Genomic DNA, 13,361 nt, shown 5'->3' on the forward strand with positions numbered 1-13,361 from the left:
TAGTTTCACGGATTTATTTGCAACCCAAGTGTGTCATCACAAGTGCAAGAACATCTCTAATTCACAGTTTGAGACACAAGCAAGAATGCTTCACATTTTAAACTTGGTTGCAGACAGAATGTATTTCATCATAAACTTTACATATTGGATGAAGAAACTCAGGAAAGAGACTAAGAAAATGTAATGTATCTAAATAAAAAAGGCTTGAAATAAATCACATAAAACCACAATAATTAAAGCATAACAAACAATAACTTGATGTTGGTATTCTGATAATGAGGCCAGGGCAGTCAGCTCTCTGACATGTTACACGATGAGGAAGCACCACAACATGAAATTCTGTTTATCCAGACATCTACAATCTAGACCACGGTGCTGGAATAAATCCCAGTCAACACGAGAAGTGGAGAAAATAATTTAGCAAATGTTATCATATAAGATCCCAGAAAAACTTTTTACTCCATCCACACAAAAATCCTGTTTCATCCTCAATCAGAGAACTCTGCCTCCAGGATTTCCACCAACTGGACTCTTTAATTTCAAGGTTTGGGATATATTTGCAACTATTCACTCAGTAAAATGATAAGTTCATTTATTCTCCAACAATTATTTAATATGCAGAAACTCTCACAAACATCGTCATGTTTGTATATCAGGTACACACACATGATCAGGCTGATCTAAGAGAACATAAAAGCATCAAAGTGTATGAACATTCAGGTTTTAAAGAACTGAAAATATAACAGGAACCATAGCTACCTGTGTTTTTGGATCCATACAGTACAACCCAGGTGGAGCAGGACCCCCTGCAGCCCTGTGACAATCACCAGCTTTCATTTTCACCAGAGGTGGATCAAATGATGGTGTTTTTTATTGTCATATTTCATGTTCACATGCAGTGAAACATAAATCCCCCCCACAGGTGCACACCTGCCAAAGTATCCCGTTGCTTTTCCTTAGATTTATTGGGAGTGCTGAACTGTGCTCTGCTGCAAATCCGCTACATACATACAGTGGTATGAGAAAGATTGGGCACCCCCTTTGAAGTTGTGTAATAATGGACTTCACACAAAATTATCTTGGTGGCATGTCCTTCATTTGCCCATAAGAGCCAAGTGTTAGCTTGATTTCCAAACACAGATTTTAAGTATTCATAGTATGCAATTGTATGAAATTAAATCAAATGTAAAAAAATAGGCTGTGCAAAAATGTGGGAACCCTTGTCATTTTGTTGCTTCGATGGCCTGCAACTAATCACCACAAGATAATTGGACACACAAAGTTGGTTTGGTGAGCTCGTTAAGCCTTGAACTTAATGACAAAAGGTATTTAAGGTGGCCAAATGCCAGTTCTCATTCTGTTTGACTCTCCTCTGAAGAGCTGCAACATGGGAGCCTCAAAAACAACTTTCTGATTACCTCAAAACCAAGATTATCCAGCACTATGGTTTAGGGGAAGGTTACAAAAAGCTGTCCAAAAGATTTCAGCTGTCAGTTTCCACTGTCAGGAACATTGTGAGGAAATGGAAGGCCACGGGCACAGTTCTTGTTAAGCCCAGAAGTGGTAGGCCAAGAAAAATTGCAGAGAGGCAAAGACGAAGGATGGTCAGAATGGTTAAAAACAACCCACAGACCACCTCCAAAGACTTGCAAGGATATCTTGCTGCAGAGGTGGGTCTCTGCATCGGTCAACAATACAGCAAAATTTGCACAAGGAAAGTCTGTACGGAAGAGTGATGAGGAAGAAGCCTTTTCTTCACAGTCGCCACAAACCGAGTCGCCTGAGGAACATGTGGACAAGCCAATATCTACTGTGATACTGTGGACTGATGAAACAAAAATTTAATTGTTTGGTCACAAGAGGCGATATGCATGGCAGCAAAAGAACACAGAATTCGAAGAAAAACACCTGCTTCCCACAGTAAAAATTGGTGGAGGTTCCATCATGCTGTGGGGCTGTGTGGCCAGTGCTGGTACTGGGAATTTTGTTAAAATTGAGAGTCTCATGGATTCCACTCAGTATCAGCAGATTCTTGAGAATAATGTGCAAGAGTCTGTCACAAAGTTGAAGTTGCGCCGGGGACGGGTGTTTCAACAAGACCCAAACATTGCTCAAAATCTAGAGTACACAACAAGTGGAACAAGTACAATGTTTTGGAATGGCCATCCCAGTCCCCAGATTTGAATATCATCGAGAATCTGTGGGATGACTTGAAGCAGGCGGTCCATTCTCAGAATCCTTCAAACATCACTGAATTGCAGAGGTTTTGCCAGGTGGAATGGGCCAAAATACCATCATCCAGGATCCAGACACTCATACAGGCTGTTATTTTTGCAAAAGGAGGCTCTACTAAATACTAATATGATTTTTCTATTAAGGTGCCCAAATTTATGCACAGGCCTTTTTTTGTTTTGGGGCATATTGCACATTTTCTGTTAACACAATAAACCTCATTTCACTGCTGAAATATGATTGGGTTCATCAGTTATTTGATATATCAAAATTAAGTTGTGAATTAAAACACCCAATGATTGGTGAATAAAAATAATGCCAATTGTCAAGGGTGCTTTCTCATACCACTGTAGAAGGAAAAAGACGAACAAATGTTCCATCATAAGCGTTTGACAATAAGGCAAATTGATATACAGGCGGTTGACAAGCGTTCCAGGTGAGGCAGCTTGAATATCCATCTGTATTGTGAATATAGTAAGTATAAAATCTTGATTTTTACAGTAGTTGTGAACAAACACACTGAGGTTTCTCTCAGTTTAATGTTGCCATGAACCCTCAGGCTCTATTTTAAAGCAATGGGCACCATGAAGAAGTGCTCAGATGAATGAACCCCCCAGCTCGATGAACCACTGTGACCAATTGTCTGTGATGGATCAAATTTTGCTCACGCTGTGTCAAGTTTTCCTGTCCTCTTGTTGGCTGCAGACCTGCATTGCCTTCAGCATCATCATTTTATTGATAATAAAGTTAGAGCTGTTATTGTAGAAGAAAAGGAACAGGAATGTATGTGAATATGATTAGGGCTTTCGCTCCTGAATGAATAACAATAGTAATAAGAATTAAAAATAATATTGATGTAGGTTGTTTGAAAGATCAAGGTCAATGTCCCCCGGGTATCCAAAACATCATCAAAATGTCATCACCTGTTCCTTGGCCCATGAGCAACATTTCCTTAAAAAAGAAAATCATTCAAATCTATTCATAACTCTTAGAGTTCTTTTGTTCACAAACAGAAAAAAGACAGATAAATGCCAGCTGTCATACCCTCCTGACCAGAGATGAAAAAAAATAACAATAACAATAATAATGATAATAACAATAATAATTTATAAATAATAATAATAATGTATAAATAATAATAATGTATAAATAATAATAAATTACTGGTCCTGTTTTTATATCTTCACAAACTTTTTAAGTTTATGGTCACAGTTTTTTTTTCTGTAAAATATTGCAACTGCTTGTAATAGAAACATCCCTGATCTGATCACAGGACGGGACGTTATGTTGTAAACACTACACCTTTGAGGAAAGTGGAGCAACATGCAACGTCTGCAAGATGGGGATTACGTGCATTTGCCAACCGAGAAACAAGCAGCCAGCACAATTCTCCCCATATACTGCAGAAACTCAGGCAAAAATGAGTCCGTCGATGTAGTTCTGTCTGATATAACATAGACGAGGACTCAACAGCCATATACGGTACGTTGTTTCAATACTAAGAGCTCCAGCAGTATTGAGCAGGCTATCTCACACACATGGGCCATGGCACAGTTATGTCTATTTTAGTGACCAATCCAATAATATAGAATTTTTCACTAGTTCTGAACTATGTACAAAGTTTCCCAACTTTTTCCAATCATACTAGTTCCTCAAAGCAGGTAGCTTCCTGTCATTAGTAGGTGGTGCTGTATTAATATTGATGCATAGATCTGTTCATTGGTTCAATAATAACAAAAAACCCTTAAGGGATCATTTAGGCGCCTTTTTTTCAGAAGTATCGGATGGGGACTGATATCAAAAGAATAAAAAAAGTGATCGGAACATACCTAGTTTATAATATGCTCTTTTACCAAAACCATAAATGTATGAGTATTATTATTATTATTGTTGTTGTTATTATTAATTTATTATCATCATCATTGGTAGTAGTAGTAGGAGTACTGTTGACTCACATTTCCAGCCAATAACATTACCATTAACTTATAACTGACCAGAACAGATGATTGGTGGATCAATTTTACAAGACGTAGCAGGAATAATGAGAAAATAATTTGTCAGATTAAGTGATAACCATTCTAGCAGCCAAATTACAAAAAAAAATTTTTTAACTAATGATCTGAATTAACAAACATTTACTAGGACGTTAGAAACTAAATCTTAATCATTGTAAGAAAGAAAACAAGATAGAAATGTTTATGGAGTGTCATAGAGACATTCATCACTATTTAGCATGCTCTCGATTAGTACAGCAACATTCAGACAACAGAGTAACCGTGTTTACACCTGCAGATGCCGAGTGCATCAGTGTATCACTGCGAGTAATCTTGCCCAACGGCCAGTTTGTTGTAACATAAAAAAATGCAGTTTAAATGTCACATAATGCTGTACATGACATCCTCCTTACCATAGCTCAGCTGGAATGGAAATGACAGTATTATACCATCGAGAGGAAGTGTAAAGTCCCAGACCTGGTCAAATGATAGTGTCATAGCCTCACGTGTTGTTTATGGCTTTCAGACGCTGCACAATAAGAGCCTGACTGGTGTCCTGCAGCTCCACCTCCTGGTAAGATCAGGACCCATTATAATTCTTCGTAATCTCTGTCATCTCTTTTAATTGATGCTCCTCCCCCCAAAAAGTCCTCCAGTTCATCCACTTCTGTTTTCTTACTGCGGGACTTCTTTTTCTTTTTCTCCCTCTCCTCTGCTATAACAACATCATCTTTTTCTTTCTTCTTGTGTTTGTGCTTCTTCTTGCTCTTTTCATCTTCCTGGAAACAGCATCGTTGCATCATTATTACCAAATTGATGTGAAAGGTTCTAGAAAATGTTCACAAAACTAAAAAAAAAAAAAAATCATATTCGGAGATTCATAAGATGAAAAAAAAAACACTCAATGCATAATAAATCAGACTCTTAACCTCTTTGCCTTTCTTCTTCTTTTTCTTCTTTTCTTTGAAGGGCTGTTTGCTTTCTTTCTCTGAAAGAGGAATAAAACAAGGAACTTTAGCCAGCAAGTAGTTATAATGATTCAGGAGTGGCCTCCTAGAATTTAAATCTTCCAGTATTAATTGTAACATGTTTACTCGCGTGTTAGTTACAGTCACATAAAGCTACATGTTGTTTATGCAGCAATCTGGACAGAAAGTAAAAGGCTGATCAAAAATCATCATGTATATTTAGCTGTGTGTCTCAGGAACGTCCATCATCTTACCCTCCTGATCCTCACTGCTGTCTTTGGCAATTGCTTCAGCTTCATCTTGGATGCCCAATCCAAACAGGTCTGTGTCATCCTTGTGTTTAAAGGAGATGCTGGTGGGTTTTTGGACCTCCGGCACCTTTCCTAACTGCATGTCATCATCAGACAGGTCAGAGAGAAGCTCGTCCCTGACTGGAAATGTATCCTGGGAAGAATGCAGACATTTTCACAAGTCTAGAAATGGAATTTTCATGTGTCAGAGAGACACAAGTGCAGTCAAAGCAGTAAAAGAGTCAATGTGCTTGTCTCATTACCTTCACTATCCTAGGTGTATCTGATGCTTCAGACTCAAAGTCTGGGTCATCCATGACAAACGAGAGCATCTGCTGGGCTACCGGAGCATCGGGGTCCGTGTCCGAGTCATCAGCTTTGTGTGGACCTCCTTTCTTCTTGCTCTGTTGTTGAGAGAGTGGTTCTGCTGGAGTCAGAGAGAGGGCAGCAGCAGGTGGGCCTCTGGACGCCGCAGTTTTTGAAGCCACCTTCATTTTCGTGGTCTGAATCACAGATCTGAAATGTTAAGACACAATGAGATGTATCAGTATCTTGTTTCAAATCAAATCAAATCAATCTTTATTTATATGGCACTTTTCATACGCTAGGTAGCACAAAGTGCCTCACAAAGGATAAAAACAGCAAAGAGAACAACAGAATTAAGAAAAGGACAGACACACACACATGCATACCATGTTTGTTGGTACGGTGGCAAAATCCATGCTTTAGAAGGATTTTCACTCAGGAAGACAGTTGTGCTGGCTGTATTTATGTATGAAACTATCATTCCACGACATGTCAAAATGAGTTCCGCACTCTTTTTTCCTCCAACCATTTATCTGTGTCAGGTTTCTATTTCCCCCCACCTATCCTGAGTGTGTTTCCTCATTTAGATTTACTTTGGACAGATTTTGTCTGGACTCATTTTTCATGCTGTCATTATTGAACTACCGAAACAATGAAAATAAAATCCTTAACTCATTTGTAAACTGTTCAAGATATGCATCAAAGTCCAATTTTAAAGAATTTCAAAATCTGATTTCCATCACCTGACCTGATGAAGTCATATCCCCATCTTGCTTGTGACAACCTTACACATATGTGGATGCAGTCATGACCTGGAGTTGCTTCAGCAACAGCAACACAGGCTCAATGACGTCATCTGAACAGACTACTGAATTACTTTTAATACAAACCAAAATCACTAAAATGACTGGAAGCACAATGTGTAGAGTATATTTTCAATATTTGTAGTAAATTAAACATGTCTGAGTTGAAATAGTTTTAAATGTAACGCTCTCAAATGATAAATTATTGAGAGAAATGACTGATGCTGGCTCTGAGAAAGTGATGATCCTACTGGGAGGATTCTGAGGAAATAGCGATAGGCCACATTTACACTTTCAGGTCAGGTTCACTGTCCAGGTCATCAAGTCTTCTGCTGGGAGCTTCTTCTTCATCACTGGTCAGGGCAATATTTTTGCTCTGGGGGAGAGTTTTCAGCTGCGAAAACCCAGGCTCCGAGTCATCGGGGTCCAGCTCATCCTGAAACCTAGAAACTAAGGGGTTTCCTCTGTTTTCAGCATCACTGGAGAGAGAATGCAGGATGTAACCGTGAGGAAAAAACAGGGACACAACTGAAGACATATAATCAAATTGAAATACTGTCTACTAAATAGCCACCAGACAAACTAAACCATAAGTTATCAAGCTCCAAGAATAACAGTGGCTGCAACTGCAACCACTCTGGAAAATTTGATAACAATTTTATTTGAAGTAGAAATCCCTGAGCAAAGATGACCAATATTGTCTGAGCTTCAGAAATACAATAAATGTCATCACCTGTCACTGTCCACTACGGCAGCAGAAGCTGCATTCTGAGGCACCTTGGTCTTGACCGGTAAACTGTCCTCCAGGAAGCTTTTATCCAGCCGTTCATCTGGTACAAAATCATCCACACTCTGCACCTTAGAAGCACACACTGGTGCAGCCTGGCACTCTACAAACAGGAAGCATATAGCAAAGTAGCAACAAATATATGAATACAATTCCAACCCTTTACTCATTCATTTTTTATAATCATGTTATTTGATGTGTTACATTCCCAAACTCGAGTCATTTTGATTGACCAAGCGTAAAACTATAGAAATTATATTTATAAATTATATTTCTGAAGAGAAAAGGCAGGAGGTAGGCTGACAGAAAATTAGAATTTGCCAAGATTTGGTTTATATATTTTCCATGGCATCACACAGATTGAAAGAATTATTCTTAACCACTTTAACCCTTTCGGGGTCATGGGGAGGGTACCCAATGGGCGAAGGCAGGGTCCACCTCTGGATTTGTCGCCATTTCATCGCAGAGCCCTATGTGAGCAATTGTGGGTTTGGTACCATGCTCAAGGGTACCTCAGCAGTGCTCAAAGGGTGTTCTGGCACCTCCCCCTACTACCACATCACCTTCCATGTTCTGTCTGCACTGGGGCTTGAACCAAGAACTCTCTGCTTCTAAGTCCAGTCCCCAACAGACAGATCTCCCACCACCCACACTATTATCTCTGATACCTGATTTTCAAGTTTTTGTATTATAATTAATTAGAATTATATATAAACTGCTGAAGAAAAGCTGATAATGTCATTTGTTTATGGCCACAGCCCTTGAAGAAAAGCACTTTATTTCAATTTGACGATGTACTCATAAATGATTGTAATGCCAATTTTAAACTTCACTGCTGTTCCATACAAAAATCCCAACAACAAGGAAGGTGCAGTTAAAACGTTTTCTCTCACTAAACTGGTGGGCACTGCCACATCTCCTTGTGTTGGAGTTACTATTACCTCCAAGGGTATGATAAATGCTGCATTCAACAGCTAATGAGACCTGAATGGATAGAACATTTGACATTAAAGTCTAGAATGTCACCTGGTGCAGAAGCAGGAGCATCAGATGCAGGTGGAGAACCAAACCAACGAGAAATGAAGCTACGTTTTTGGGTCACCAAGGCTGAAGCTTGCAGGTGTTCTGGTGACTGGGCTGACGGCAGCAATTCATTAGCAGGTGAAGTTGTCAAGGTGACTGCTGCTGAGGAAGGTGGGACGGAACACACAGGCATAGAAGGTGACTGTGGTAGCACCTGTGAGGACACAGGGGGCTGTGGAGTGCTGGGACTGGAGCTGCCAGTTGAGGCCCCACTGGGGGGGATGATTGGAGATTGTGAGCCAGAGGAAGGACTCTGACCATTGGCTGAACCTTTATTGCGAGACTCCAAATTCTCCAGGAAGCTGCAGAAATTAGGAAAGGACAATGAGTAAACTGGAATAATGTCCAGGAGCAAGTCAGGTCAGATGATTTTTATAAAAATCAGATCTAAGAAAATAAAAGACCGCACATATCATAGTTTTGATCTTCAGTCTCCTGCTGGACAGAAAGTTCCTCTAAGGTGGCGTCGATGTCCAGTTGGTTGGTCTCCAGCTGCCTTAGAAGAGTTTCTCTCTGATCACACACACAGGAAACAATGGAATGCCTAAAGGGTCCTGAACAGATCCTGGTACATTTGCATTTATTTTTGCAGCAACATTGTAATATTGTAGGTAACAAGGCTTTGGAATCTGATGGAGCTGCATACACACCAAACCTGTCATAAAAATGCACACGTTTGTCTACCGGTAAATCAAGCACAGGCTAACTCTGAAACAGGGCCTTTAAAGAGATAAATTGGTAATAACGAGCCAGTGAGGTTAAACAATATTGGCTTGTTTTTTGACCCGAGTTGGTTTGTCAGCGCCCTTCAGGTGGTGACTGAAACTTTGTGTTGTGTGAAGTAGAATAAGGTAAAACATTCACCTGTAACTGCAGGAAGGGGATGTTGAAAAATCTGTGTAGGTATTTCAAGCCAAACCCATTCTTCATGGAGGACTCAGCATAATGGATATAAGATGATCCCAATGGTCTGCAAGACACCAAACAGTGGAAATATAACATTTTCTAACATAGACATGTAGATGTACAGGAACGTGAGTGCCCAATGGTCTGAGGTGAGTTTATAAATTTCTAGAATTTACAAAGAATTCTAATCAGCAACTCAAATGAATTCAAACTTTATATAGAATGATCTAACTTTGTGCATTCATGTCCTGGTATGGTTGCTTGGTTGGTATCCAAGTTTCTAATTTTACAAGGCTAATAGATTATTAGAAAATATTTCTGCAATTGTGCAGCACAGCTGAAAACTGAATGGATCCCATTATGGATCATAAACTGAATTATGGCATTCTCAAGTTGAATAAATGTAAAAAATATATTTTTCCAGTGGCTGAGGTCAGGGGTCTCATGCACATCTATTCACAGGCTTCCTACACTGAGCTACAAGAAACTGAGTTGTATTGTAAACTGTGTAAGTTCCAGTACCTGTTTAGTCCAGCAATCAAGTCTCTAATGTCATCGGGGAGAATGACGCGGTGCTCCCCCATGTCCCGGTAATTTCCCAACACACACACAGGAACATGAGTTGGGACTTTAGGCAGTTCCCTCAGGATGTAGTTAAATGTCCTGCAATTAGCAAAATCATAATGGTTTTATCAGTGGAGAGGCTTCATAGCCTAAATGTACAAAACTACAAACTCATATCCACTATATTAAATCTTTTTAAAATTTAAAAATTCTATTGAGTCAAAGTTACTATTAAAACTCTGTTTTGAACATTTATGCTCACATATTTTTTTATTTTAATCAAAACCGACAATACTGGACATCTATTTTCAGCTTATTTTAAATTTTGTACAATTTATTAGAATAATTACAAAGATAAATAAATACTGTTCTTTTTTTGTGGAATTCCCAAATATAAAAAGGAGAAAACTTCAAATGTGTGTCAATTTATCACTAAAATGATTTGCGGATTTGACACACTGCTTCTCCCTGATACTGCGCCTCATTTTAGGTAGAGACAGCAGAGGGAAAATACTGGCAGAGTCCAGTCTGGTGGAGCTGTGAGGGAAACAACACCGAGTGGAAACCTGGAAACTGACAGCTCATCTGTCCATGAATAATGTAACTGCTGAGACACACGAGTCTTACCACTGCTTGGTGATGTCAAACATCATGATGACTCCATTACAGTTTTTGTACACGTCCAGGAACTCTGCATCCAGAGCAACCTCATCTGACTGTGATACAAGCAGATTACCACCATTCACTATGTTTATTCCGTTATGATCAAGTATGAGACATGAATTGTAGCCTGATGACTCTTGAAGCCAGTAGAAATGTGACAATCACCTCCTGGGGTTCATTCTCCAGTTTCAGGTTGTCTCCCCGTCTTTTGCCTTTGCCTGAATTAACACATTAGGATCACAGAAAATAAATCACACAAAACACTCCTCTTTAGTAGCCAGAGGAAGCATTTCTACACAAAGAGAGCTGAAACAAAACTGAACATCAAGTAGGAGTTGAATTTCTAATCACCCTATTATTTTACACCACACTGAGAACACAAGGACCAAGTCAGGGTGCAGAAAACTACAACAGCCTGTGAGTGACAGCAAAATTAGCATTAAAATTGTATTTCATATGGTTCGGTTGCTGTACCACAGCTATTATAGGATGCAGTCTGTGTCGAAGCTTATAGTTACATTTCCAATAATATGAGAACAAATTAGGTAACTTCTGGAAAAGAACTCATTTTATTGTCACACTACTGTGAAAATTCAGTAGCAAAATGATCAGAAATCTAACACAAAACTCAGTTCTTAAAAAATTATGGATATTCTGGACAAAACCTTAAATAGACATGATTAAATAAGATGTCAACCTTTTGGACATATGTACAGTTGAAAAGAGTAGAAAGACAATATGTTTAAAGCAACAAGCTGTTTCCTTTTAAATTTGACATGGCAACACATTCCAAGATGCACCCTTGAATGGGTTGCCAACATTTGGGGTAAAATATAGCACAAATACTAGCAAAGCACTAAACTTGGGTCTAAAACAGCCTGAAGACAAACGTGTAGGGAGGTAGGGCAACCCACTGCACACATGCTAAAGGCCAAACACTGCAGCAGTGCTCACCAGCACACTCAGAAAGAGGATGTTTTTGTCCTGAAGTGTGGCAGATGTGCAGAGAGGACAATATTAAAACTGGAGGCCTGAATGGAAAAAGTCATTTCTCGCTGTAGCTCAGCAGCATGTGGAGCTCTTTGGTTTGTCACTCACCTTTGTCTACTACATCCCACACCTCCACCTTCACCACATCATCAGTAGCTGAGACAGAAACAGAGATGAATGCATTATTGACGCTGTTTGGTCTGAAGGATGATCTGCAGCTAAAGCTGTTAACAAACACTGGTGCTTCTGGGATGTGGGGATCTAAAAAATACTGCTGCAGACTACAGTTGGTTAGCTACAGCACAGGCTAAATGGTGACATTTTACCTTGATATGGAGCCACTGAAATACATAACCAAAAACATTCATCAAAACACATTTGGTGAATAACATGTGAAAAAGAATTGGCATGAGTTATAACATTTACTTTTGTAATTCCAGTGGATACTGGTGGCTTGGATCTCCTGCGTGGGCAGGTACTCCTCCACAAACTTCTTGCCCTGCAACCGATGCCATAAGGTGCTCTTTCCAGTGTTTCGATCACCCCGGATCACTATTTTCACTGAAGAGGAAATCACACAGCAAATAAGAGGCAAACATTTCAAACTGGGACCGGAGATCCTGTGTAAACATTGAAGGCAAAGAACCTTGATCAGTCTGTTGTCTTACAAAAATGGACTGTTGTACTGTGGAACCTCCAGAAGCATTGAAATTTAAGTAATTTGGATGAGTGTCATGTTTCCATTCATGAAGAAAGCACAGTGAGCGTCCTACTGTGAGGTTTTAATGATTCTCAACATGTTTACTTAGGTTTGCTTCAGCTAGTCCTTCTAAACTGGTTGGGATGTTACCCATACAATGGCCAAATATCCAAATATTGTTATCGGCCAATATTCCCCTTGTTGACTGACATCGGTCTAGTAAATTAGATAGAATTCACCGATTTCAGGCATTCACCCCAATAATACACTGTCGTGTTTATGACTGCCTTGTGTGTCCACTGCGTCCTAGGCCTTCCACCAAAATTTGCTTCATCAACTTGTTCTGTACTTGACAGAATTTGTCCTCTTTCAAAGGCAGTGTAATGGTGCGCTGAATAACTTTAAAGCAATGAAATTATTTTATTAATTCACAATTAGTGCATCCCTGTAAACTGATTATTTTTAAACTTGGTATATGGCAAAAAAAAGTGCAACGATTGCAGATTCATTCCCTGGTCACTTATGCACACTTAATGATTTTGCCACTAACAGGATGGCAGGTTACAAATGATAGAGTTAAGCAGCTTCCCAGTGGGAGGACGTGCATCTTTTAAAGAAATGCACACGTCATCATTAATGGCTGAAGAAATTCCTCACTATTATACTGGACTCCTTTGGCGAAGCGTCTCTGAAGGCTCTGGTTCATGGACTGCAGCCCAGCAGGGATGTGTCGTTCCCTGAGCTGGCCAGACTCAGAACCCACCAGTTTCTTCAGAGCCGACAACATCTCGATAGGCTCTCACAAGCTTGTATGAGCAGAGGACAGTTTAGATGACGGAGGAGTCTGACACAGTCTCAGAAGAATTATATAGTCCATGCTGAAAAAGTAATGAGAGATTTCATTATCCTCAGATCATAAAGGCGATTAAATTGTAATAACATGTTGATTAAAAAAAACTGACCATCATCTGCATCATCAAGCAGGGCTATACACAAGTATAAAAACTAAAATTAGTGGTTTAATGTTGTGGCAGGAAAGGAAATTCATTATGCAGGATCGATATGCAGCTGAAGA

General features: G+C 39.5%; 1 protein-coding gene across 6 annotated transcripts in view; it reads right to left on the reverse strand.

Moving 5' to 3' along the window:
• The window catches only part of rabl6b (RAB, member RAS oncogene family-like 6b), a 14,714-nt gene continuing 1,353 nt past the window's right edge, over window positions 1-13,361 (reverse strand). For 2 of the 6 annotated variants that reach the window (XM_057034229.1, XM_057034227.1), the window contains 16 exons: window positions 13,249-13,272; window positions 12,944-13,164; window positions 12,013-12,147; window positions 11,695-11,742; window positions 10,762-10,814; window positions 10,561-10,649; window positions 9,892-10,032; window positions 9,328-9,433; window positions 8,873-8,976; window positions 8,407-8,765; window positions 7,327-7,483; window positions 6,884-7,072; window positions 5,748-6,000; window positions 5,449-5,638; window positions 5,156-5,214; window positions 1-5,005 (listed from right to left, as the gene is read on the reverse strand). In XM_057034229.1, coding sequence (XP_056890209.1) covers window positions 4,817-5,005; window positions 5,156-5,214; window positions 5,449-5,638; window positions 5,748-6,000; window positions 6,884-7,072; window positions 7,327-7,483; window positions 8,407-8,765; window positions 8,873-8,976; window positions 9,328-9,433; window positions 9,892-10,032; window positions 10,561-10,649; window positions 10,762-10,814; window positions 11,695-11,742; window positions 12,013-12,147; window positions 12,944-13,073 — 2,202 coding nt within the window. In that variant the 5' untranslated portion in view covers window positions 13,074-13,164; window positions 13,249-13,272 and the 3' untranslated portion in view covers window positions 1-4,816. The remainder of the gene's footprint in view (window positions 5,006-5,155; window positions 5,215-5,448; window positions 5,639-5,747; window positions 6,001-6,883; window positions 7,073-7,326; window positions 7,484-8,406; window positions 8,766-8,872; window positions 8,977-9,327; window positions 9,434-9,891; window positions 10,033-10,560; window positions 10,650-10,761; window positions 10,815-11,694; window positions 11,743-12,012; window positions 12,148-12,943; window positions 13,165-13,248; window positions 13,273-13,361) is intronic. The other 4 variants (XM_057034230.1, XM_057034228.1, XM_057034232.1 and 1 more) reach the window with 2 other exon arrangements.

This window comes from Takifugu flavidus, chromosome 5, assembly GCF_003711565.1.
Source record: "Takifugu flavidus isolate HTHZ2018 chromosome 5, ASM371156v2, whole genome shotgun sequence".
NCBI lineage: Eukaryota > Metazoa > Chordata > Actinopteri > Tetraodontiformes > Tetraodontidae > Takifugu > Takifugu flavidus.